The following is a 27394-nucleotide window of genomic DNA, read 5'->3' on the forward strand; positions in this document are numbered from 1 at the left end:
GAAAGATAGAATTGAACTCTAAGGAATAATATTTAATAATTCATGGAAAGAAGGAAGTAACTGTAGATAAAGGAACTAATAGATACTAAATTCTCCGCGATCTACATAGCATAAGTAGAAAAATGTTAAGAATATTATAGAAATGAGGAAGAGAGAGAGAGAAAGAAGAGAAATTTGATTTAAAAACGAATGAAAGAAAAGCACTTAACAACAATCACAAATCGGAATAGATATCAGCAAAATTAAAAGTTTCGTCCGGTTGGAGATATACTATAAATTTCCTTCAGTTTAGGGTGTCAAATTATAGTTTACTGAAAAACTATTAAGCCAGTCTAAGAAAAATACAAAGTAGAGAGTAGAATAGATACAAAAAAGGAACTAACAGTAGATCAAAACACAGGAGGAATGTTCAACACAAGAAACGAGATGTTTGAGTCTAAAGAATAAATAGTTCGATAGGTACAGTAAAGTATGATATATCTTTTAAGGAGAACAAAAGAATGAGGTTGTTAAGAAAGAAAACACTTGAATTGTAAACCAGTAACGTATCCATCTCCTTTTTGATCATTCTAAGATACATAATAAAGGAAAAAACGTCAAGTATGGGTTAAGATAAAAGTAGAAAGAAAAAAAATATAGAAGATACTTTTCAAAGAAAATTAGAAAGACTACCGGAGAAATAGAAGTAAATAAAAGAGGAAAGAAGATAAAGTAGAATAAAAACGTAAAAGAATTAGAAGGAACTAGATAAAGGAGGCATATAGTATTATAAATATAATATTCAGAGTAGGTAGTATTTTTTTATAGAAATGAATGAAAGTACAAAACGTGAAAGAAAATAAGAAAATGATGTACATATCACAAACGAAGATGTTTGCAAAGCACAAAAAAATAGAAGAATAGAATAAACATGTTGGTAGGGAAGAAAAACCTCTCATGTTTATATGTAAGTTTAAGATATTCGCTACATCAGCACGAGAAGAAACATAATGAAATCTCAGAATTAACAATAAAAACGTGCAAGCAAACATTGAATCCTGATAAAGAGAAAATAACGACGGGAGAAAAGGACCTGCCGAAGAAAATTCGAAGTGCGTTTAAAAGATTGCAGGCGTATGGGCAACAGTGGTAAAGATAAAACAAGATTAATAATTGTAGAAAAGAGAAGAAGAAGAAGAAGTCTTCGATGAAGAAGGAGGAATGAAAAAAATATGTTAACAAGGATAAAAGAAAATATTTTCTAAGGAATACTCATTGAAGTCGGATCTCAACTCATAAAAAATACAAAATCCCTAGATTAAAGATTAAAATAGTTTAACGGGACAATACATCTAAGGAAAGGAGAAATTAAAATATATATGTATAAGGCAAAATCAACGACGAAAGGGAGAGAGGAAGGAAGGGAGATAGATGAAAAGAATATAATAGTTGAAATTAAAGAAGAGTATAAGGTAGGCGAAGAGAGGATCGGCCCATTAGAGGCTACATTTCAAGAACAAATTTGAAATAAATATATAAAAAAATTAAATAGAAATAGAAGAGAAAAAATTTAACAGTAAAGATAAAGATAAGGGTGGAATCGAAAAAATTAAGATCAAAATATGAAGAAAAGAGAGAAAAGCCTGGTGTTGAATGACAGGAAAAGAGAAAAAACAAGAAAGCAAACCATTAATTCAGGAGAAACGAGGAATGACGAAAAAGCGAAAGATGAAAGTCTTACGAAAAAATCGAATAGAAAATAAAAAGATTAAGAAAAATACAAGGAAAAAATATAAAAACAGCAAGACGGAATGCAATGCATACCATAGTAATGAAAGGCATAGCAAGAATAATAATTACAAGGAAAGCAGTAAACAGTTGCGAAAGATATCGCCAAAAAGACAAATAAAATATCAAAGGAGCAGATTGTTGGAAAAGTGAAAACTAGAAGACCAGATGCAAATGAGAAACGTAGAGGTAGATTTAAGGAGTGTGGTAAAACAAGTAGCCAGAAATCTGAATAAGCAGAAGAGCGCAATAAGTAAGAAAAAGTTCAGGTAGAAAGAAAAATAGACCAGTAGTGAAAATGGAAAGAGAAATTAAGAAATGGAAAAGCGGAAGAAAAATGAAAGGAAGGAAGTAAGAGGACGAGAACAAGAAAAAGAAAAAGTCAGAGGAAAGAAAGAGAAAGAAAAGAAAAATATGAAGAAAATAGGCAAGGAATAGAAAACTAGAAGAAGAGCAAGATGAAAAAAGAAGAGAAGAAGTAGTTGAAAGAAAAGAAGAAAAGCAACAAGAAAAAGAGCAAATTGAAAGAAGAAAAAAACGACATGGGAGAAAAAAGGGAAAGAGAAAGAAAAGAGGAAGAAAGAAGGAGAGAAGGATGAAGAGGAAAGGGAAAGGGTTGAAAGCTGGGTTCCATACCCATTTCATTTATTACTCTGTTGAAAACTTGTAAGGAAGCAGAATAAAAAATAGAGTAAATGAAAGGCACAAAAAAACGAAAAGAATAAAAAAAATAAGAAAGGAAAAAGATAATAAAGATAGGAGAAAAAGATAGAGGATAAAGAAAAGATAAGAAAAGCCAGAAAGACAAAAAGGAAGTTAAAACAGATTTAAGAAAGAAAGGAGAAAGGAGAAACGATCAAAACAAGGAAAGTTAAGAGAAAACTGAAAGCATGAGGAGGAAAATCCCAGGACGTGCATTGGAAATCTCAATGCGAAGCCTTAAAAGAAGAGTTTAGGAATATTATTGTGTTGTGTGACGCGCCACAAAAATAGAAAAGAAAGAAACAGGGAAGACATAAAGTGTAGATGTAACCGGGTTAAGTAAGTTAAAACGCTGTGCACGAAAACAGCACATACACAGAATAATCAGGGAAGGAATAAGAATTCAAAAATGATAGGGAAGGACAAATGATAGGGAAAGATATGGAACAAAGTTCACTACACAAATTGGAAGAAAATACAGTGAGAAAAGTAATATTATAAGCATTAAAAAATTGAGCGAAATAAAAAAAGACGGACAAAATGATAGGGAAAGCAGTCTGAGATTAAGGGGAAATGAACCTAACCGGATCAAATGGCAGCTGCAACCACTTTCGGGCACGATGCTCCCCGAAGCAGAGATAAAACAGGGTCTGAAGAATTTAGAAACAGAACCATCAGCTGTTTTGGAATTGAAGAAGAAAATGAGTAAAAGAAAAAGATCAACAATAATTAGGAAAGGAGGCAAGAAGAAGTGTTAGAAGGGGTGGACAGAAGAACATAAAGAATGAAAGGGAAGAGGAGAGTAATAGAAGAACAAAAAATGAGAAGAGGAAGGAGAAAAAGAATGGAAGAGAAGGGGAAATAGTGGAAGAACAAAAGATGAAAAGAAGAAAGCGGAATAAGGAGAAGAAAAAAGTGGAAGAGAAAATAAAGAAATTATAGAGGAGAAGAGAACAAAGTAGAAAAAATAGAGAGAGTGTAGAAAAAAAAGAAGAAGAAGAAGAGTAAAAACAACAAAATAAAGCGGAAGCAAAATTAAAAAACAAATGAGAAAAATATTTAAGAAATATTAAAAACGACAGTCGAAATTGGAATAAGAAAACTTAGATTAAGAAGAAAACGGACAAAATGAGAAGGAAAGCAGTCTGAGATTTGGAGAAAATGAACCAACATGGATCAAATGGCAGTTGCAGCTACTTTCAGACATGATGCTCCCAAAATCAGAGATAAAATGGCGTCTGAAGAATTTAAAACTTTTGATGAAAAATAAGTAGAAGGTAAAGATCAACAATAACAAGGAAAGGAGGCAAGAAGAACCGTAAGAGGGGGTGGAGTGAAGAAGGTAAAGAATGAAAAAGAAAAGGAGAGTAATGGAAGAAAAAGAAATGAGAAGAGGAAAGAAAAAAAGAACGAAAGGAGAGAAGTAATAGTGGAAGAACGAAAGATGAAAAGAAGAAAACGGGAAAAAGGAGGAAAAAACGTTGAAGAGAAAATGAGGAATTTATAGAAGAAAAAGAAAAAGAGAACAAAGTAGGAAAATAGAGAGGGAGTGCAAAAAGGAAAGAAGAAGACGAGTAAAGACATCGTAACGAAGGAAAAGCAAAATTAGAAAACAAATGAGAAAAATATTTAAGAAATATTGAAAACGACAGCCTAAACAAAGATAAGAAAACTTACACTAAGAAGGTGAAAAAAATTCGAGAAACAGATAAGAAAAGGAACAAATGACAACAAAGAGAAGGAAGAGAAGGAGAACAACAGGAAGAGATGATAATAAAGAGAAGGAACAGAAAAAGAAGAGTAGAGAAAATGCATAGAAACAGGCAAAAGTCGAGGTCCAGCTTCATGCATTGATCAGAAAAAAAGATAAGAAATAAAAGAAAGAAGCTCTCACTATTTTGCGGAATAGGACGAGAAAGAAAATAAAAAAAAGCAACAGAATAAAATAATCTATTGCAGCAAGAGGTCAATCGGCCAGTTCAAAGTACATTTTCCTTTTTCACGGTCGTATTCATTCGAATTAAATAGGGGCGTTACCTGCCGACTTTCACCGCGCGCACGCCCATTTTTTACAGGCCATTTATTTTATGGTATGACCTTCAGCTTAACGTTTGCTAAGCTTCCAAAAAGATTTAATTTTCGTGTTAACGGTATTTTTTTCGATTTCTCTTGTTACCATTAGTACTAATATTAAGAATTTGTATATTTTATCTTATTTCCTTTGCTTTTTTCGTATATTCAGTGTCTCCTGATTGACCATATTCAATGCCTTCTTGTTCATTTCTAAGCATCAACGGTCACTACGAAAATTTGGGGAATTTAACTGCGATAAAAGAATACAATTAACGAAAGGAAGGAAAAGCTGAAATAAAGAAAATGAAGGCAAAGACGATAAGGATCGAAAGATTCAAAAGAATGTATAGAAGAGAAAAGAGTAGAAAAAGAAGAGGTAGAAAACAATAGAGCAAATGATAACAAGAAAAAGAATAAAAGAAATTTTACATAAATTGACAAAAACAAGGACCTCACCATTCTTGATGTTTCCTAAATCAGGAAAGGAGGTATGAAAAACAAAGAGGAGGGGCTAGTATTGTCAAGTAAAAAAGACGCATAGGAAAACGTGATTAACCATAATCAAATGATGCAGAAATGCACAAACGATTAGAGAAAAATTTCAATTCAAAAAGAAGAGAAAAATAGAAATCTGAAGAGAACAAGGAAAGGAAAAAGAAAAACGCAGAGAAAGAGTAGAAGAAGAAGAAGAAGAGAGCAAGAGAGAAAGTGTAGAAGAAAAAGAAAAGAGAGAAAGAGAAAGTGTAGAAGAAGAAGAAAAGAGAGAAGGAAAGAGTTTGAGAAGAAGAAAAAAGGAGAAGAAGCAAGAGGAGAAGAAGGGGAAGAAGAAAGAGTGGGAACATAAAAAGAAGAAAAAAGAGTAGGATAAAAAGGGAAATAAGAGAAACTTGAAAAGAGGGTGCTAGTTAAGAAAGAATTAAAGGTGGCAGACCACAGAGTGGTGAATTGAGAGAGCATAGAGGGAGATGGGAGAAGAAAAAAAAAGATAGATCACTTAAAGGTCGAAGAAAAGAACAAGAATTGCAAGAAGAAACTAGACGGAACAGACGTTCAATTACAAGGGAAGAAGGACGATAAGAAAAAAGATGGACAAGTAGAATGAAAGACGAATAATTATAGACGACCAAAAATCAGAGTTGAAAGAAAGACAAGAAATAGAATTATTATTAGATTTTGGTAAGGGCTATCCCAAAAGGTTATCTACCTAATTTATCACTATGGTACCAGCATTAAAAAGAATGTTAGAGGCTAACCCAAGCCATCTACGTCCACACGAGGCATTCCTTACTCCGCAGATTATCACGAAGTGCAAGAGAAGGAGTAACCAGATCGATAGCAATTAAATTGGTTAAAAGGCAAACAATTGAAGAGAAACAAGAATCAGAATAGAAGGGAAAGCAAGAAGAGCAAATATTAGCAAATTTTCTTGATGATTCATTGACATCACAGTGCATGCATTTTAGCAGGCAATGAAAAGGAGGTCCAGTGAAATAAACCAAGCAAACAGAGAGAAAATGAGGAATGCAAGGATGAGAGAGAGAGTGAAGAGTTATGCTGGAAATATTTCTGGAGACATTAAGTAAATCCATCAAATGCATGCAATTTCATCACAAGGACACACAAGATTAAAAGTAAGAAAGTGATAGATTCAGGTTAAACAACGCAAATAGGGTGAAATGAGTTTGACAGAGTAGGGTAGTGTAGGCACAAAAAAACAAGAAAATGTAGGACCAACGCACTACTAAGGAACTGCTTGCTGTAGTAACCTTTTAACCGATAGTACCTTTTCCGTTGTTATGCGAAAATCTTAAAAGATTTAGAAGGAGTACCACCAGAAATATTGAAATTTGGGCAGGTACAAGAAGTTGCAGCACGGTTGAAGGAGCAAGTGGTCAAACAGACCGGAAAACATGGATTCATCACACACGCGCAAGGATTTGAGAATGGGGAGGAATTTGGACCGGGAAGGACTTTAAGATGGCGAGGAGGTGAGAATGGGACCCATCCATTGGGGCCAACAAATTGAGAATAATTAAAAATAGAAAAGGGGATATTATTTGTAGAATAATGAGGAGTGAATCAAAGTGATAGTAGACAAGAGGAGAAGAATAGAAGGAGCTTTTGGAATAAAAAACATTTTGATATATACATTTTTTTTTAAACAAAATTATATTTTTGAATTGATTGAAAATTTAAGAGGTTTGGAAAAATTTCAGTGAGAAATAGGAATAGGAATGAGAAAAAGAAGGAATAGGCATGAGAGGAAATGAAAGCAGTACGGAAAAAAGAAGACATTCAGTCGTATTAACTATTAGAAACAATCTAACGAGATGTTGCTCAATATTCATGATCCAGAAGGCTGAGGACGAAAAAAGGTATCTTTTAGAATGTTGAGTAAATTGTGGCGGAAAATGGAAACCACAACCACACTTAAGGCAAAAAGTAAAGGAAGAGTGAAATTGTCTGAGTTGTAAATTGGGCCTAATCAGTAATAGAAACTCCTTAAGGCCAGATACATTTGAAGGTAAAAAAAGAAAGAGGCGATAGGTGCAGAATAGTCAAAAATATCTTTAGTTCCAAGAGAATGAATAAATGAAAAATTGAGGTCCCTCTATTTTTAAGAAACTGATTTCAATCTTGAAAAAATGTTCATTCCTTGCGGAAAAAAACGCGGGCACTCCGAGCGCTGAATTTAAAAAATTCCCGCCGCTGCAGTCGTTTTGTTTGCAAACGCGCGCGGTGCTGCTTTCATCTTTCTGCTTGTCAACTGATCCGCTGCGGATTGGCTGCCGCGCGCTCGCTTCCCTTGAATAGAGGAGCCAAGGACGGGAATTTTCCTGCATGGTAGGGGTTTTACGCCTTTTATAAATTAAATTCTACGGGAATCAATATTCCAAGGACGACGAAGAGGAAACTAACCAGCTCAAACTTCAACGTCTGCAAGAAAACTTCGTACAGGCAACGGATTTGTTCCTTCCACATCGCAGAACTTTGCGTATGTCATTTTGAAGTTCGGTGTTTAGCATTCTTTCGAAAATAATTAGTTGTGGAAAGTATCATGAAAAAATGCAGTTCGTGATCTTTCAAGAACGTGGACTAGGATTTAAGATAAACGTTCAGTGCAGTTCGGCAAAGTGCAAGTCATAAGCATAAAGGAGCAGGTCCAACACTAGCAAAAAGACAACTACCCATAACCTGGACCAGAACTCGGGCAGACAATAGGCGCCATAATTCTTGAAATTATAATTGAGTTTTATTTCTATTATTGTGCTCTTCGATGAAGCGGAACTATAAATTTAAATGGCAGCAATAGTAAACTTCAAGCAAATGGCTTTTGGATATAAAGATAAAATACAAATACAACGAGAAAAGAAAAGCGTCATACACACGACACACTACAAACTGTGAAATATAGAAAAGAAATTTCAAAAACCAAAAATTAAATTGTTGATTTTGTTAAAGTATGCGGTGCAAGAAAAGAAAGTGGAAGTTATTATAAAAGCGAAAAGTAGAAGGGAAAGTGATAGTAGAAAGAAAAGATGATAGTTATAGAAATAAACATGTTTTATACATTTAAAATTAAAAAAAAACATATGTACATATGCAATATAAAAAAATATCATCTCATTCGTGCCTCACGAAACTCAGAATCAATTGATCAAAATTATGATTAAACATCTCGAAAATTATAAAAAAAAATAGTTAACAACAAAAATAGTACGTATTATTAAAAATTAGCATTATAAAGTAAAGTTTATCAGTCATAATCGTCAGCATAAAAACATACTCTCAACATCACCATTTATCAAATTAAAGGCGCAGTCATTATGTTGACAAGAATTTTCCATATATAGGGGCAGAAAACGGGGAACGTGGGGTAACTATTTTTCATAGAAGTTTTCCTTAATTTGTACGACTAAGTTGTTTGATATCTTTCCCTAGGAAGTAACTTAATTCTTCTTATCTTCCTTGTACCAATCTTCACATCCAGGCACATTTTCAGGAGCGTCACAACGTTCAGTCTCTTCGTTGTAAACTTCACCAACTTGACATCCTAAATCACGTGGATCCTTGCCACTCAAGCAAACGTAGAATTTCTGACAATCGCTTGGATGTGGGTATTTTGGATGGGCGACAACTTGACCAGATGCATCTAGTTTTGGTTCAGTTGGACATGAGAAACCGTCTTTGAGTTTGTCTGGAAAGAAGAAGAAGAGAGATCGGTTAAGTGGGGTCAAAATTTGGGCCCGGAGGCTTGACTTTTGTTTGCGAAATAGGCCATCATTATTGAAGCTTCATTCCAAAAATAACTAAAGAAACTTACGGTCATCGGAAACACATCCTTTACGTCCAGCAGAATCGGGCCATACGCAGGTACCACTGTATTCGTCGAAATGAAGTCCTACAGTACATTTGGTTTTGGTGGCTTCACCCTCAATGCAATTGTAGAAAATGTTGCAAATTGTAGGATCAGGATCAGCGAAGAAACCATTCCGCCGTGGACAGAATGTATTACTTTTTGGTGGTTCTGAAATTCATAGAATTTTTTCAATTTTTACTAACGTTCCCAAGAAGAGAGAAGGATCTTCAAACTCACGAAGTTCAATACGGTCTCCGCAATCAACGTTGAAGGGCTGATCACATTTGTTAATCTTCCGGTTGAGAGGGTCGAAAACTAGACCGTCTGGGCATAGTTTCTCTGTAGCTACCCCATCTACGCATTCGTAGAATTTATCGCATTGAATTGGATCTTCATATTGACCATCTTTCTCAGGACATTTGAATGATGATTTTTGAGCATCTGTAAAAAGAATGAGAAAATCGTTAAGAAAAGCAGCATTTGAATAGTAAAGAAGTGGATATAACTTTGGATAAAATATTAAACACGGGATATTAGGATAAGTAGTGTCACACAGGACATCCAACGTCCAGCTCCCTGTACATTGCTTTATACAGACGATGTTTTCCTAGCGTCTCATAGCAAAGCTGATCTCGAGTAAATTGTCAAAAAATGGAATGATCGTCTCATGCAACATGGCCCCAAATTGACTTTGAATGAAATAAAATTATTGTCGACAGATCCCATGAAAAAAGGACTATCAATGGAGAACTATGTTATAAAATTGCTTCACCCATTAGCGGAACCTGGATTAAGTGGTGCTCCACAAGTTCTTTCTTTGTGATCGACGTATCAGCGAACGTCCCAAGTCGAAAATTTACTGGAGTGTAGTCCGCGCAGTTGCCCACTATGGTTCTGAGTGTTACCCGACAAGACAATGAACTAGGTCTCACGGTAATGGAGACGCTGATGTTACATTGGATATCCGCGATCGATCGAGAAATAATTGGCGTCTCCGATGGTATGGTCACGTAATTCTCATTAATGAGAATTCTCCTGTCAAAATTGGACTGAACATCGAAATTGATGAGAAACGACTAACGGGCTTGTCAGAACAACAGTAGCTTAGCACGCTAGATGGTGATTTGGAAACCTCGCGATTGCAGTCATATCAGGCGTTTGACAGAACAAAATGGCACAACCGACCACAATGGGCCGACTCCGCTTCTAAACGGGACAAAGGCTAAAGAAAAAGAAGTGTACATAACTGGTAATGATCTGAATTAAAGGTATTCAGGAGTCCAAAATGAAGGCAAAAGCTACCCCGTCAAGACCAAAGAACAGCATCTATGTGTTCAATAGAAATGAGAATAAAAAACATTTTTTTTTTCAGGATTCTCCAGGCTATCGTGGAAGGTGCATTTTTCTCTCCAGTCAATCCCCTGGCCCAAAAAATGTTTTGGTGAATGTAATGAATGTGACACCTAAATGAGGCATCCTCCCATTCATCGCGGTCAAGCATGAGTGTGGGTTTCCCGTAACACGCATGAACAAGAGGACTTTTCTGACCGAGGGACAATACTGACTCCCCCACTGCCCGATTGGAACCTATATAACAACCGAACCACATCTCACCATGGTCATCACCGACAAGAGAATTTTTATGTTATTCAGATACAATCTAAGATGATAATATCTGAACCATGTAGAACTTAACGTACGAACGCAGGTTTTTGTGAACGTAGCTAGAATCCTTCATGCTATGATGGTCAGAGTCCTTTCCCAGATTGTAAATAAACAAAGAGAATCTCTCCGAGATGATCATGGGCAAATGAGTAGAGCTGGTAAGTGGGTAGCCCAATCTCCCAATTGAAGGAGTCTAAAGACACACCCGTCCAGATAGTTGAAGTTGGACTATAAATGCGAGTATTAAAAAATGCGACGGTATTAAAGGAACTCAATATAGCTACCAACTACTACGTCCCATTTGTTGAAATATTCTTGAAATCACCGAATTAGAGACTTACTAAAGCCAAATTTCGGGCACTGGTCATGAAGGAAAATTTTGCTTCTTTCTAAGTCCTCTAAACCAAGAGGTTGACTATGCCAGGAAGCATCTAAGTCCGCTCTGGGACTCATGAAAGAAAGCAACACTCATAAATTGCACTTTCAATTAAAGGTATCGATGTTGAAGTGATGAAAATTAAAAACGACGAACCCTCGAATGGATAGTACCTTGACATGCAGGGTAGTCCATAGTAGTTCGCTACTACACCAAGGTTGTCAAAAGCATGAGGAGAGAGAAGTCACAGACTTTCAATTCTGACTTTGAAGTTGAAGTTGAAGATTGCTGAAGTCTCACCAAATTTATGTTCCTCTACTGAAAGACCTGTGGAAGGCATGTTCGTCACTTTGAGTGAAAGCCTGCACATGAGAGTAGCAACTCCCCTGAAAGGAAAAACTGGAAACCTGACCACAGGCGGCACATCTGGGACATTTTTGGACAAATCTTTCGAAGAATTGAAAAGGAATGCACGCCAGAACGACATTTCAGTCACTAAGGATACCCATTGAATTTTGTGGAGGAAATGGAAACCTGATCCGAACCTAATTGGTTTGACATGGACATATGAAGAAGGGTGCGTACTAGACGAAGTAAACCTTCAAGATGGAACATGAACATGGGTATTGCTAAATTATTGATGTGCTAGAGGGACTTTTAAAAAGCAAATTCCGCGTCAAAGGGGAAAAACATGTACGCAAACCAAAACCTTCTTTCAGGTCACTGCTGAAGGACACTCCTCTAAAGACAGTGAGATCTTAGAAGGAAAGCAGACCATCCATATAAGCTTCCGTCCCCTGTAAGGATAGTAGAATGTTGGAGGCACGATTTATCATTGCACGAAAGTATCCATGGAAGAAAAGGCTTAAGTCTTGGCTAAAGTTTTCGAGCCCAGAGTTTTAAGGTTGGCTTCTCCATTCCAGTTCCAGCTGCCAATCCTAGTGATAAGTTCTAAAGGCCGAAGAGAGTAGGTCAAAGCACATCAGATGTTCGATAGTCACTTTACGAAGGACATCCAAGCATCAATCTCCATCGCTAGAGAAGAAAGTTCATGAGCGCCATGGAGCACCTGCCCTAGAGTAGTTCTAGCGGCCGAGATGATCAGATCAGCACATCAGATGTCCGACAGTCAATTCTCCAAGGACATCCGAGCATCATTCTCTAACTTGAAATCCACTTTGAGTATTGCTTGGCAACAGATTATCTTGCATAATTAGAATCCAAAGAAAATAGATTAGGTGAAGTTCAATGAACTTCTTAGCAGTGACGTCTACCTTCCTAGGCAAACAAGCCTCATTTAAGCAATTCCATATCCTCCCCATCCTAAAAAAGCAACAGCCATCTCCACCTCCAGTACATCTCCGACCACGCCATAATTCCCGTATTCCAGTTGGCCTCTCCCAACTAAACAATAATATCCCTACAATCACCTATACCACTAGAAAGCCTTCGATACAGTCTGGCACGAAGTTCTCATCTTCGAACTTTATCACACCTTCGAATTTCATCAACAGCTGTGCAGAATAATTTTGATCCACCTATTCGATGGACAATCCCTTGTCCGCATCAATCAAACCCTAGCCGACTCATACAGTGCTGTCACCAACTCTATTTTCTCTATACACCGTTGACATTTCAATTCACTACCCTACCAATTCCCCTAAAGCTATCAAAGCCATCCAATACGCTGACGACCTAATTCTCTATACCTCCTTTCGAAGCATACAAGCTGCCCAAATTCGAATCAACACCTCGATTCTAACCCTTAAGAAGCTCCTTCATTCTTGGAAACTCCTCCATAATCCTAATAAACGCGAACCCATCGTCTTTCGTGGTACAGTCACTTTTACGTGCAAGATGCTAGCCGATACCCACAATCTAGAGATCAAAATCGGGTCATCCCCCATTCCTTCCGTCCAATCCACTAAGCACCTCGAAGTACTTCTCTATCTCCCATCCCACAAGTAAATTCCATCCTGTCCAAAATCATGGCTGGGTTGAAAACCCTGTAGCCTATTCTCAAGAAAAACTCCGCCATCCTTCCCAGGCTTTAACAGCTGGTCATTTTTGGTACAGCGTCCATTGAAGGCCATAGTAGAAGTCGACAGGAGCCAGCGAGAACGATAACAGCAGATCAAAGCGTTATATCAGGTGTTCTGGAGGAGATGGACTTGGGAGTACTTGCACCACTTGCAAACCCGAAGCAAATAAGACCCAAGGACTCCCAACTTAAAGTTCGATCAGCTGGTTCTTATTAAGGAAAGAAAAATGCTCACCGCGAAATGGCCTTTGGTTTGCATTAACGCCATTCACCCTGGGAGCGATGGAAACATACGAGCCGTCAGAGTTCGTTACCATGGATCACTGGAGAACCAGATTGGCATCGTGAATCTACGCCCGCTGCCGCTCGTCTTACCTCACGAGCCCAAGGTAGGGAATCCTGTCTATATATGTAAGTGTAATGACAGGACCTCAACTGCAAAGCAAGTAGCTATTAAAAGAGGATACCTATTGCCACCGCCGACCCCGAACCCCGTGAGGCCAAAAAACTGCGGCAACGATGTATGCCCCGAAGTAGCAGAGCGTACCGAGGTGCGACCGCATCATGTACTTGGGTACGGTTATAATTCAATATAACAATATTATTTCTATCTTTCAGGACGCTGTTCCCAAAAAAACATTTCGACCGGAATATGAGATATGGAAGCCGGACGTTGGATACCACGTCGAGAAATTAGGACGATCTCAGGTCATTCGAGGAGAGTTACGAATCGAGGTGAATTTTCCGATTCGAGAAGTGATAAGGGATCGTCAGAATATGAATGACGTCCTGAGTCAGACGAACGCAATATGCTGGAAGGTCCCGGAAGTAGAATCCACGATCCATTGTGACGTGCTGTTGAAGCATCTATAGTTCAAATGTAAGGATTCCACCCGCAAGATCGATGAGTTACTCCAGTTCCCAAAATCCAAAAGGAGAAGAAGAGGTCTACGAGGCAAGGTACTAACCGCAGTTTTTGGGGTTACCGAGGAGGTTTACAGCAATATCAGGGACCTCCGCCAAGAACAACTTAACATGTTGCAGACGATGACCCAGCACAACTTTCTGAGAAATACGCGGATTGGTGCTTACAAAACCGCAATCTCTCATCGATTGAGAGTATTCTCCAATAAATTGAACATGGTCATAGACTCAATAAACAAAATAAACAGCTGGTTTGCCAAAACAGATGCAGGCAATCTAAAAGGCAGGCCTCAATTCGACGTCAGCGAATTCGCAGTCGACTTCAATCAAGGAAACTACTTCGAACTTGACCAGTCCTCGCTGGCTTCACGTCTTCAACAGGACCAAATCTTCTCATGCGCTCCGAACGTAACAAAAGATATGGACGACATGCCAAACTGTGTGCTGTGATCGACGAACGCCCGAACAAACCAAATTGGTACTTGAAGGACGTCATGAAGAACGGAACGATCTGCAAGGAATTAATAACGGCGAACGGCCGTTGTATGTCACCAACAGCTCTACTATATGTTCCATTAGCTGCAACGGGCAGAGGCACGAGGTGGCTTTCAAGGACGTGGGAATAGTGCATGCTAATGACGGCTGTACTATCCAAGCGAATGGCATGTTCCTCCGATCAACAGTGTCGGAAATAAGGAGGGTAGTGGAAGCTTTCGCCAGAAAAATTCAGCATGTGAGGATAGTGAGGCAGCGTTGAGCAACCCTTTGATCAACACAAATCCCTTTCTAAAAATCAGGGATCCCCGCACCAAAAATGAGGACGGTACTTCTTCCCAAATGGTTCAGTTCAAAATCAATTAGATGCTATCGGAGCTGTCACCCAGATCTTAGAGGTAACTCAGGGAATTTTCCATCCTGGTGCAGTCAATATATTGGTTGCCAAAGTTATCAATTTTATCTTTTCGCTGTTCTGTCAATTTTTTAATGAATAAAGGTCACACTTGAGGTGTAAAACCGACATAGGTGAGGCAGCATCTGAAGAGTTCTTCTTGTCAACTATTCTTGAATTGTGGGACCTACAGTAGGAATGCCGAACCTGCACTCAGTGTAAACCAACTTATGGTGCTAGTCTTAGATTGAGGTCTCCAAATCAATCGGTGTCCGAAGAGGTCCATGGGATCATGCTTATATGGCAGGTACTCACGTTAAACTCCCAGGACCTTCCACAAAATAGAAAAAGTCGAATTGAAAGCGGTATTTCGGGCAAATGAGTACGAGGTAAAATTCCGTGCATAGTATGATCCGCGAAATACTTGGGTCAAACTACCGTAACTGCCGACAAAGGTGAAGCAGCATCTGAAGAGTTCTTCTTGTCAACTATTTTTGAATTGTGGCACCTACATTGGTGTTTCTTGCGATGCTAGTAGAGTAGGTACCTTTCAAATTGAACTGGGTATTGAAAAATGAACTGACAATAACTGACGTATTGGATTGATACCAATTTCCGAAGAAATTGATCTAATTTCATTAAAACCTAGATTAGCACAAAACACTGCACATTAGCATTCACACACTGAACTTTTAAAAACCGAGACCACATTTGTATTCTGCAACTGCCATGAAGCACCTTGGCATGCCGATCAAGTTCTACCTAACCACGTTGGATTGTCTGAACCGTAAGCAACTCTACAATTAAAACTCCAATCACTTTCCCGAGACATGACTGGAGCCAAGGATGCTTCAGCAACCAAAAACACAATCAAGATACAAAAGAAAAAGATAATTTTCGTAGAAGTCAGTCAACATTTTGCTCAAAGTGCAGTCACAAATGAAACCTGATAGGTCACAGACTAAACCCCATTTAAATCGCGTTTATTGAAAACGCGGAATGCACCGTTGGCTCACAACATCACCTTGAGCTCAATGAAATCCGATGAGTGATTTAAATGCAATCTTAGTTGGCAGATGGCATTTATCTGTGCATATTAAAAGCTACCGTTCTTGAGAGTTATGCAGGCATAAAGTCGCAGCGCCATACCAACCAGGGTAACGCAACGTTTATTGGGCAACATCGTATGAAGGTGTTATATATCAAACTGGATATCTTCTTTGAAAATCCATCTGCTGCTTAACACCATCGCGGTGAGATGGACGAAGAAGATGGTCATGTTTAACTTTTGTTTCAAGACGTGCGAAATGCTAGTGCGAGGCTGAATGGTAACTTTCTAAACAAGATAATATGCAATTTTCGCTGTCGGGGACTGTTACGAAGTTTCTTTTATTTTCTGTTCATCATTAGCGATTGTATCACGTCTTGAAGCAATAAATGCAACTTTTAGTTAAACGAAAGATTGATCAATCTTTTACTATGATCACGCTCCCGGGGATATGATGAATTGCAGATTAAAACTCATATTCGAGTATAAAGGAAATGGCAAATGCCAATATTCGTTTGCCATTTTGCTAAATGCCAGCTATTGGAGCTCAGGTTTATGGGCTCCGCCAATATGTCCCGCTTTCAACTAGACAAATTTGAGACCATGCTGGTTAGAGCTAGACGACCTTTTGGTATTGAAACCAATGGCAACTTTTTACAGTGATTTACATAGAAGGAATCTTGATTTAAATACTACATTTTTTCAGCCAAACGAATAAAAAGAAGGGATCATTAAATCTTTGCTACTGGTCCAATGTGTGGGAAATCCGGAGCTTCTTTCGAGATGAGAATTTTGTTTTTGGATTTGAAGTTGAAAGTGAATGAAACCGAATGTCACATGTCAAACAATCAATCGTTTAGAATTATAAAAAGAAAGATGCCCATTTATGCAAGCCCAAGTAGATCCTCCCCCACAAAATAGACGGGATGGCCCTCTGAGAGCATAAGCCCCAGAAGAATTTTTGAGGGATATGGTCTCGGCCAGGTTATTTTTGGTTCGCCCCTTGTGGGACTCTGATTGCGGTCTCCAAATCAACCCGTGTCCGAAGAGGGCCGTCGAATTATGCATATCCGGTAGGTACTCACGTTAAACTCCCAGGACTTTGCACAAAATATGAAAAGTCAAATTAAAAGAGGTGTTTCGGGCGAATGAGCACAATTCAGCCCGCCACTTTCCACTTTTAGTAAAGGATATTACCATTCCTACCTTGACTACTTCCTAATCAGCAACAATCGCACCCTCAAACCCAATCCCAATACTTATCCTTTCCTAGAAACAGTCCCCGGTATAAGTGACCACGATGCCGTGGTCTTAGATATCGCACTCGCCGACAAAGCCATCCAGCTCTCTCTAACCTTAGCCCTCGACTTCCAGAAGACGAACCGGAAACTCATCAGCCGAACCCTCAAATCCCAACTTGAACCGAAAGATACCATAGATTGGACAGTTCGTCAATGCATTGAATCACTCTCCGTGATAAAATCTAGTCCCTTTACAGGTCAATCTGCGATAGAATCTTAACTCTTTATACCAATCACCTCCACAAACGCCTCTCCAACGTGGAACTGAACCCTGGTACCTCGAGGAAACTCAGAAAAACTCTCATCTAGACAAATCGACCCAACACGCCACTACCTTCCGCAAAATATTTCCACTCCCGAGAAGGTGAACATCCTAACAAGTCACTTCCAAAGTATTGTAGTTTAGAGAAAGCTACTCCTTATCTATTAAATCCCTTCCTTCAAGCGTCCCTCTGCATCCTTCACAGTTGCGATCAACGCTTCGAAAGTTTTGTGAGCGAATCGATAGACCGACTCTTATCCTTGTCAACTTTTCACTGCCCTAATCCCAGCCAAAACATTTTCTCCCAACCTCTTATTCATCCCGATGAACATGTTGATGTTCCTCTCATCCACTTTGTCAGCCCTAGTACTGTGGAGCCTCCATTGCAGCCTCCGAAAATATAAAACCAGTGAGTCTTGACAAAATCCCTCCCTTCACCATAGTTTTAAAAAAATGCGCTCCCAACAATTCCACCACACTTACCTCAATCATTAGCCTCCTCAAGGCGCACTTCTCCAACGAGTGGAAAAGTGCTCACATCGTTCCCATCCCAAAAAAAAACCTTAACCGCTTAATCCTCCAATCTTATTTTCCTCCACCGAAATTTTCGAACGGACCATTAAATCCCTCATCAACGAGCACTGTGATTCCAACAACACCCTTCCCGCGTTGCAATTCGCCAACCAAACTAAACACCTGATTGAGCACGCACTTCTTGCCTTCGAGACTGACATCCTTCTAGATATCAATCGGAGGACACACACCATAGCCTGTCTCCTTGACCTAAGGAAAACCTTCGACTGCATATGACAATATAGATTTGTGTATAAGCTTTCTGAGATGCTGAATTTCCATCCGCACCTCTGTAAAATAATTCTTGGCTTTATAGATGGGCGCTTAAAATCCACGACGATCCTATCCCTACTGTAAAAGAATTCCTGTCTCTCCCATGCCCCTCATATAAGGAAGGCACTAAATCGTGTCACCCTAATGGCGGCTGGGTAGTTTCTAAGAACGGGGCAGATGGTGATTGACCTTTTTCAGTCCCCCCCATTCCCCCTCTTTGGAGCGAATGTCAAAACTAATATCTAGTTTGAAAAGAACTAATGACGACCTTTCAGTTGATATCCCACATGGCTATATGCACCCCCCTCCCCTCTTGTATATATGGGGATCCCCCGCCATCAACTGAACCTAGGGCGATGTTATTCGCTGTATGCAAATGACAAAATGAGGGCTCTGTCCAAAAATGGTGGATGGATGTTCATAGCCGCAATTTTTCCAATCCTTACTTATGATCCCTTTGGGTGTTGGACAATGTTAAGCGCTGAATACAAAACGGCCAAGCTCAACAGAATCCGGAAAGACAGAAGATGTAGGCACTATTAGAGCTATGGTCAACAGAAGACTCAAAATACTCCAGCACCTCCTTCCACCCAACCTTCATAGCAGATATAGAGTTACTACGAAGTGGCAGCGTATTTTTCAGCTGAGTATCTAAAAAAAGTTTTCAACGGAATCTTTCAGAATATGTCATTCTTAAAAATTAGCAAAAGGATGATTTGCCTGCAATCTATGTATGATTTTATTTGAAGACATACATTCCTGTTTCGACTAACTTCCACGCAGGCATTACAGCCTTAGAATAAGCGGTGGCATCCACTAAGCTGGTGAGTCAGTACAGGGATTCGAGAGAAGGAAGGAGAAATGTAAACCACCCTCTGGCGCATTAAACAAGATTTCTAACTGAGAGACAAAGATGGTACTCAAAGGCAGCGAAGGGGCAGATGAGGCAGCAACCTCGTCTGTCAAGTCAATACTAAGCTCCGCACAATAGTACCACGACACGCTTTGATAACTTTGATTTCTAGTCGTAGATGTGAGGACTTCTACAAAGGGTTAGCACTGGTTAAAAGGTTATGACCGATTCCACTCGTTTAGGGAATACCTACCCCCACTTGCACATAACCAACAGATGGTTACCCAGCAGTTTGATCTGGTAGGAAATTAGGTTTTCTCACTGAAGACAGAGCGATTTATATTTGTGATATCATGTCGGATGCCAGTCAACTTAGCTCAGGGTAACAATACAGGGCGAACTTTTTTGTTGAGGACGCTGGGAGTCCTGAGTCTGCATCCACTTGATGACGGATCGGACCACTTGGGAAGCAACTTACTTCCTATCTTGTGGTCCACGAACTCCTCTTTTTGGGTTAGATACCCAATTGCAAAAGAAGAGAGAGGCCAATTCAAGACGAAAAACCAAATCTAATTGATGGAGATGGAATACCGCCCGCTCGAACCCATAACGCTCCCGTCTTGTGGCACACTGCAAACTTACCAAACGCAATTTAAACACTAAGTTGACAAGCACTGACAGATTGTTCTAGATGCCACCGAGCAAGATGAGTGGATCGGTCAGGACCAAAAGACCAAACCTATAAGGAAACCCGCAAAAACCTTAAAAAATAAAGCCCTCAAGCTAGCCATGAAATATAGACCGGATATGTTCGCTAAGCTAGTTTTGCTACCTAAGACTGGTAATCCTCCGATTTAGTCCTCCTTTTATGGACCCATATGCCTCCTGGACATTATGGGGAGAATACTAGAGAAGGTAATCTACAAAAGATTTCCCTGGCTGTTTGGAGACAAGGAGGCCTTTCTGATCGAGAATATGGGTTCCATGAACCCAGATCAACCATTAAAAGCATCAAGTTGGTTACTGGCTTAGCCAAAGGTGTAGTACCAGCAAATGTTACGTAGTAATGACCCTGGACATGAAAAATGCATTCAGTTTAGCCAATTGGAACCTAATATGGAAATCGGATTGGTATCCCCACCAATTTCGCTGCTATTTCGATAACTATTTGCAAGAACGAAGACTCTAGTACAACATCAATGACAAATCAAAGGAGTATGTTGTTGTTGTTGTCGGAAATCACAACTGATAGCAGTTCCGCTCGAATCGTCTCACCATAGGATCAAAGCTCTTACTGCACAAGACCATGATCTTGCCAGTCCTCATGTATTCCTCAGAGACTTGCGTTCTTAGTAAAAAGAACTGCGAACTCTTGACCGCGTTCGAGAGAAGAATCCTCCGAAAAATTGTTGGCCCCCTACATGAGGATGGACGATTCCGTAGCCTACATAACGACGAAATCTATGACCGATACCACGAGCGTCTGGGGGGAGGTCACTTAATCCGTATGGATGAGGATGATTACGCCTGGGAAGTCTATAAGGGCAATATCTATGATAGAAAAAGAAGACGAGGCAGAGCCTGCCTGAGGTGGAACAATGGCGTAGGTCAGGAAGCCAGACAGCTTTTAGAGATATCAAACTGGTAGACCTCTGGAGTTCCTTATTAAGGCAAGTCTAGACCATATACCGGTTGTTGCGCCTTTGATGTTGATGAAAGTAATAACGCAGACAACACATCACTTATAAAATTCTCAAATTGGAGGGCGCGATAATGGGATCCAGACAGACAGCTAGAAACGATATACACTGAAGTTGGTTTGCATTTGAACTAGAGCACCTTTGAGGAATTAGGTTCTTTCTGGTTTGAACAAGGTCTGCTTTGATAATATACTTACCCTCTTTCAATCCATTCATACTATACATTTGAGGAAGGCCGTTAGGTGTACTTCAGCAGCTTGCAGCTTTCGTGCAATTTGGGTAATCGTGAGTAAGAGCAATGTAAAAACTTACAGCTATTCTCCTGCTGAACTTACGTCTATAGTGGTATTCACATTTCTATTTATTACTTATCAATATGCTTTTCAGTCGGCTGGCTTAGTGGATAGAGCACTACCTCCTTAACAGTAGGAGGTGGTCCAAATCTCCCTGATGGCAGATCGATTTACACCATGCCAGTTGACTCAGCTATGAATGAGTTCCTCAGGAAAATCAAGGTAATACTAACGGCCGATCGCTTCAAGGTGAAGAACGAAATCAAATTGTTGGCTAATGTGGTCCTCGATTGTTTGAACCCTACCCTATCGTGCTGTGCATACTGCAAACCTACTTAATGCAATTTCAACAATAAATAAACAAGCGCCATATAATCACAAAAGCGCTGACTGTTTCAGCTTTCCACATGCAACTGCCACCAAGCCAGACGAAGAGCTCAGAAAGTGGTAGGTAAGTTCGATCAGGAACAAAAAGAGCAAGCCGGTAAGAAAGCTCGCAAAAACCTTCAGCTATACTATCCAGCAAGGTTACTAGTTTGGGGTAGGGCAACTCTTCAAACGCTGCTTTACCTCTACCTTAGTCATTTTTGGTTTTTTTTAATTTTTGAATGCTTGGATGTTATGCCCCAAACTAGGGTTCCGTAGACCAAAAACCGTGGGAGTAAGTTGCTCCCCATTTGGTCCGGTCCACCATCATGTCGATGTGGACTTAGGATCTCGCATATCCTAAACAACTACCCAGCTTTAGTCTAGCTTAGACTAAAATAACTGGCTATTTAGTTCAATATAATTTGCAACCATGTCGTATTTTTGCGATCATATAAAGGAGCGTTTTTCCACCAGTTGCCACTTTCGGTCACGCTGCTCCCAGGGCAGAGGTGAGGCAACGCCTGAAGAGTTACCTCTGCCCTGGACGAAACATTTTTGTTTTTTTCATTCAGGGATTATTTCCTAAGCAATTTCCATCGACCTCGAAATGTGATGGACAGACAAAGACGAACTGCTGGAGATCTGCAATATACTAGACAGCAATAAATTTCTGGACCCAAATGGCATACCGAATAACGCCCTTAAGTTCGCCTCGACATCCAGCCCAGACATGTTCGCTAAGCTATTTGTATCCAGAAAGCGGCAGAAGCTAATTGTAATCCTCCGGGCAACTCATCCTTCTACAGACCCATATGTTTTCAGATCAGCTGTTAATGCTATCATATTTTCTACTGAATTGACCGAAGATGCAAATCACGGAAAGGATAATTCAAACAAATATTCATGGTTGTGACCCTGAACATCAGAAATAGGTACATTCAATTCGGCAAATCAGATCCTAATACGGAAATCCATGGCGAAGCATGGTATGCTCACCTATTTCGCTACTATTGTCGAAGTATGAAGAAGAGTATGATACCGATGACGGATCCCAAGAGTAAGTTGCCACCGCTGGTATCCAACAGGGCTCCGTGCAAGACCAAATCCGGTAGAATATCATGTACAATGCATATGTACATGGTTCTCTGGAGGAGGCCACAGTTGTGGGTTACACCAAGGTATTCTGGTGCAGTACTGGCGATCAGTTCTGTTAAGCCTCTTGACAAGAAAATAAAACGTAAATGGTCTTCACCAACAAGCACCAGCGGAGCTCAGTAATCAGCAACACCTGCAGTATACGAGAAAGCATCCACTTCAAGTTTAGTGAATGTTCAGCCCGATTTTGCTCAATGCAGCCCCGGTTTGAGCAAAGACATCATTAACTGAGCTCTTTCTACAGGAGGACAACCCGAAAGATGTGTTCTACCTTCAAAACTGTCTCAGATTCTGGATCGGGTGACCAACATATGTAATGTGAAGTTCATCAATCCCTTACCGCTGTCAAAGAATGAATAAGAGGAGAGATCTATAAATAGGTGGCAAGAACGTTGGGAATATTCAGGAAAAGGTCAGTGAACACACAAGCCAGCCCTGCTATGAAGACTGGAAAGACGGCATGGGGCGGTCAATTATAATCTTACCTAGTTTCCTAGCCGGCATGGGGAATTTCGTCGGTACTTGCACATATTTAAACTAAACACAGACAGCGATGCAGTCCCTGAGAACCCAGTATTCTTTCATTTTTCCGAGGAACCTTGGAACCTTCGAGCAGGAAACTCTAAGAGAGGTGCTGGGATCGGAAAGTCTGGTGACAACATGTCGAGGGGGTTGGGATGCGACAAACTTCATGATCGAATTTATCCAGAGCAAACTGCTAGAGGTTGAGGAGGACAAAAAACGAATAAGAAGAGAGATCTATAAATAGATAACAAGAACGTTGAGAAAATTCAGGAAAAGGTCGGTGAACCCAAAGAGAGCAGAGCCGTTCTTCTAAGTCTGGAGAGATGGCATGGGGTGGTCAATTATAATCTCTTACCCAGTTTCCAACGGGGTTTTGAGAATTTCGCCCGTACTTGCATAAGTCTAAACTGGACACCTCACCCGATTGTCCAAACTGCGATGCAGTCCCCGAGAACCCAATATTCCTCCATTTTTCAAGGGAACCTTGAAACCTTAGGTAAGGAAACTCTAAGAGAGATGCTTGGACCGGAAAGTCTGGTGACAGATTGGGATGCGACACACTCTATGATCAGATTTACCCAGAGAAAACTGCTGGAGGTGAAGGAGGACAAAAAACGAATAAGAAGAGAGATCTATAAATAGAAAGCAAGAACGCAGGAAAAGGTCGGTGAACACGCAGGCCTGCCCAGACTGTGGAGATGGCATATGGTGGTCAATTATAATCTTACCCAGTTTCCCACGGGGCATGGACAAATTCGTCGGCACTTGCATAAGTCTAAACTGGACACCTCACCCGATTGTCCAAACTGCGATGCAGTCCCCCGAGAACTCAGTATTCTTCCATTTTTAAAGGGAACCTTAGCACCTTGAAGAAGGAAACTCTAAGAGAGATACAGGGACCGGAAAGTCTGGTGACAACATGCCAAGCGGATTGGGATACGACACATTCCATGATCGGATTTATCCAGAGGAAACTGCTAAAGGTGGGAGAGACTAAGAAAGTGCAGTCACCAACACCGTTTAATGAAGAAAGGAGACCAGGCTAGGGTGAGTTAACTCCGGTTCGCGATGTAATACTTGGGAGTGCAAGGCAAGAGGAGGGGTTGGAGTTGTGCTAATGGGTAGAAATTCTTCGTACTAGCGTGTTTAGGCCGGAAGACCAATGGTGAATCAGATACATCCCTGAGTTTTATCAAATATTTTACAATCCAGAAGTCCCCAAATTAATCGAATTTCAGAAGCGGCAATGGGCTGGCTACGTCCAACGTATGGATGACACTCAGATACATAAAAGGATATTCGAAGGGAGAGCAGAAGACCGAAGACCGGTAGAAAAACTCCGAAAACGCTGGGCAGATTCACCAGCACATGACTGATGGGATTTCGATATTGGAGGACGCGACCTGTTAGGTCGAGATGATTGGAGGAAAGACATTCTGAAGGCCAGGACCAAAATAGGCTGTAGAGCCTCGATTGCAAATGTAACTTTCAATCCTAAAAAATTGGAAAATGTCCTTTCAATGCGGTTATTTTAAACCATCAAAATATTCTTGACTTCCTGATATTCGTAATATTATAATCGAAGGAAATATTCAACAAGAATGTTTAGAGGTTTCAGGAAAGGTTAGAAGAGTTTATATTTTAATCCGGTATGACCGGTATGGTGACCAGTGTGACTATCATATCTCGGTAACTTGGTGTGGTGGTTAGTCAAAAAGCTGGTTATTATCAGAAATTCGATAACAGATTCTCTGGTTGGAATTCAAAGTGATTTATCTGTGTATCTATCTATCTATCTTATCTCTATCCTTTTGCATGAGGGCGTCACCCCTAGGACTCAAAGCTATCAGATCTTGTACGGACTAAAGCATCTCACTTGGAAGAAGAGGCCAGCATTTTTGAAAACGATTTCCTTGCCAATTTCAGACACTGGTTGCGCTCATTACTCCTTAAAAGATACTCTTCCATTCAGCTAACATAATTCTCATTAATATGGAAACTAGTTTACACTCTCCAGTTCACCAGCATTATGTAACCCTTGACCCAACATGAAACCAACTATGTAACACTTCACCTATGCGAATCTTTTGAAACACCGAAAGCCACATAGCAAACCAAATCACCCTATAAATCCGCTAATTATCTCAATAACCTAAAATCAACATCTAGGCCAAAATTTATAGTGGTTACAAGTGTTATTTATTTATTCCCCGTCGCTATTGGACTTTCGTCATTGCGTCCACAAGAAAGTCTTTTTGCTGTTGCCCAACCAACTGTAACTTCGAGACAAATTCATGATGACCGCGGTTAAGTAATAGGCGTGGATTCAGATACGCAGCCAGTTTGAAATAGTAAAACCACATAGTCAACCACTGTTGCTCAACACATAACCATAAGCCAAAGAAGTTGTAAATTGGTAACTTGAGCTGACAGCATGTTGTCTATGGAGGTACTAATGTTGCTATTCGTTAATTAGCGTGACGCCATCCTGTAGGCAAGTGTATGAAAGCTAATCATCCGTGAAGGAAGTGCAATTAATTAACTTACGTGTTGCTCAAAATTTACCATAAAATGGATAGAAAACAAAGATTTTGCAGAAGAACTTTTCAGATTCAATGGCTGATTGTCTAGACATACCATCTACGGTTCAATTGAGATATATTTTCCGAAACTTGGAAACTTTGGAAAGGGAATGCCAAAGATAGAACCCATATAGTCATCACTAATATATATCTTTCATATATGAGCGAAAAGATACAATGAATAGCTCCTCTTCATGCCACTCATTGCAGGCATATCATGCCCTTGGTGTGATTTCCCTCCTTGTCCCTAACAAACTTCACTATAGAGAGGTTCCTTTGTACTTCTGCCCTGTCGCACCTACCCACCAGATAGATACATCTTTTTTCAACGCTAACAAAGTTATAAATTCCTGGAACTATACAATATCGAGTTCTATCACATCCGGGTTGAATGGTATTAAGCATGGTTACTTCTAGAGTCCAATCCACTCTCAGCAATTCACCGTCAAGTTTCATATCCAAACAGGTAACATATCTCACTAAAAATTCAATCACGTTTCTTCGCGATATTTATCCATTTATCCACTGAGTTCATATTATATCTGAATAAAATTTTAATAAGAAATCACCACTCACTTGCAGCAACAATCAGTACAGCCAAAAGCACAAACTTCTTCATTTTGAGTAAATTCTTAACCGTATTCGATTTAAACTTGGCAAAAATAGAACTAAAAACAACAAGAAAACAAAAAAAGATGTTAAAAGAACTGTTGACTCCGATGGTCACTTTCCTCAGCAGCAGCGAAAGTGATGTAAGTGTGTATCTTTTTTTCTCTCTAATAAAAAGAAAATTTTCTTACGGGCTCGTAGCTAACTTTCAACGGCCCAAGTTTTCAGTCTCACTTTCAGACACCCAGCTAACGACTAAGCTGCCCGATGGATTTTCTTAAACTACAATCTTTCGTGTGCAAACTCTCACTTTTGAAGACTCCCTTCTTGGATTTTTTTATCTTTAATGGCTTTGACGCTTTTTTCGCTGTTACGTATAATTTGTAAAGCAAATCGACACTGCCACGACTCGGGGTGTACATAATGGATCTGCATATTGAAAAGATACGCAAACCTGTCCGCATTCAGTTGAACTTCTTTTGGGGGAGTTATTGGCGCTGCAAATCGATAATTGATCTTTGGCGTGTACTATCGGTGACAAAAAGTAGGCAGATGAAATTAGATGCATTTTTCTATGATTAATGATTTGAATTTCGCCTACGCGGTGTTTTCTCTTGAGGAGCACGAGGTTAGAATATTAATAATTTCCACGTCCAACACGTAACCTTTGCGTACACAAATGGATGCAGAGCCTATTGGATTCCAGATTAGTAAGTCATGGGTCAACCTACAAACTGAATTTTTAAAAGGAAAGATACACAAATCATCTGGAAAGATACAAAAATTTCCAACTACCAACCTAAGAGATGCTAGAACTGCGGGGTAAGCAAGCATTCCCGTCAACTACCGCAAGTGCCCCAATTCGTCGGAATTATGGCGAGGAGGAACCCCCAAAACGGGCCCCTCCATCCCGGAACAGCCCTAATCAACCAACACAAATCCATGTGATCTCAACCCTTAACCTCAACCCTCCTTCACTCGGCCATCTGTATCCTTTGCTGATACCGTACGCAACGGCAACTCAATTCCCTCAACTCCACAAGCACCGCCTCAC

General features: G+C 39.8%; 1 protein-coding gene across 1 annotated transcript; it reads right to left on the bottom strand.

The window, feature by feature from the left end:
• Positions 1 to 6080: 6080 nt before the first annotated feature.
• LOC119656960 (protein obstructor-E) lies at positions 6081 to 26681 on the bottom strand. Its single transcript, XM_038063680.1, has 5 exons — positions 26532 to 26681; positions 26308 to 26399; positions 9140 to 9343; positions 8867 to 9070; positions 6081 to 8740 (listed from the first exon to the last, which is right to left on the bottom strand). The coding sequence occupies exons 2-5, from the start codon at positions 26348 to 26350 to the stop codon at positions 8493 to 8495; spliced, it is 699 nt and encodes a 232-aa protein (XP_037919608.1). The 5' UTR covers positions 26351 to 26399; positions 26532 to 26681; the 3' UTR covers positions 6081 to 8492.
• Positions 26682 to 27394: the final 713 nt, after the last annotated feature.

The sequence above is a fragment of the Hermetia illucens genome, chromosome 5 (genome assembly GCF_905115235.1).
Source record: "Hermetia illucens chromosome 5, iHerIll2.2.curated.20191125, whole genome shotgun sequence".
NCBI classification, from domain to species: domain Eukaryota; kingdom Metazoa; phylum Arthropoda; class Insecta; order Diptera; family Stratiomyidae; genus Hermetia; species Hermetia illucens.

Bases quoted from the DNA above. Each gene is read 5' to 3' on its own strand.
- LOC119656960 (XM_038063680.1), bottom strand. From the start codon at position 26,350: ATGAAGAAGTTTGTGCTTTTGGCTGTACTGATTGTTGCTGCAA. The intron at 9,071-9,139 runs GTGAGTTTGAAG...TATGAATTTCAG, and splicing joins CGGAGACCGTATTGAACTTC to AACCACCAAAAAGTAATACA. The intron at 8,741-8,866 runs GTAAGTTTCTTT...TCTTCTTTCCAG, and splicing joins AGGATGTGTTTCCGATGACC to ACAAACTCAAAGACGGTTTC.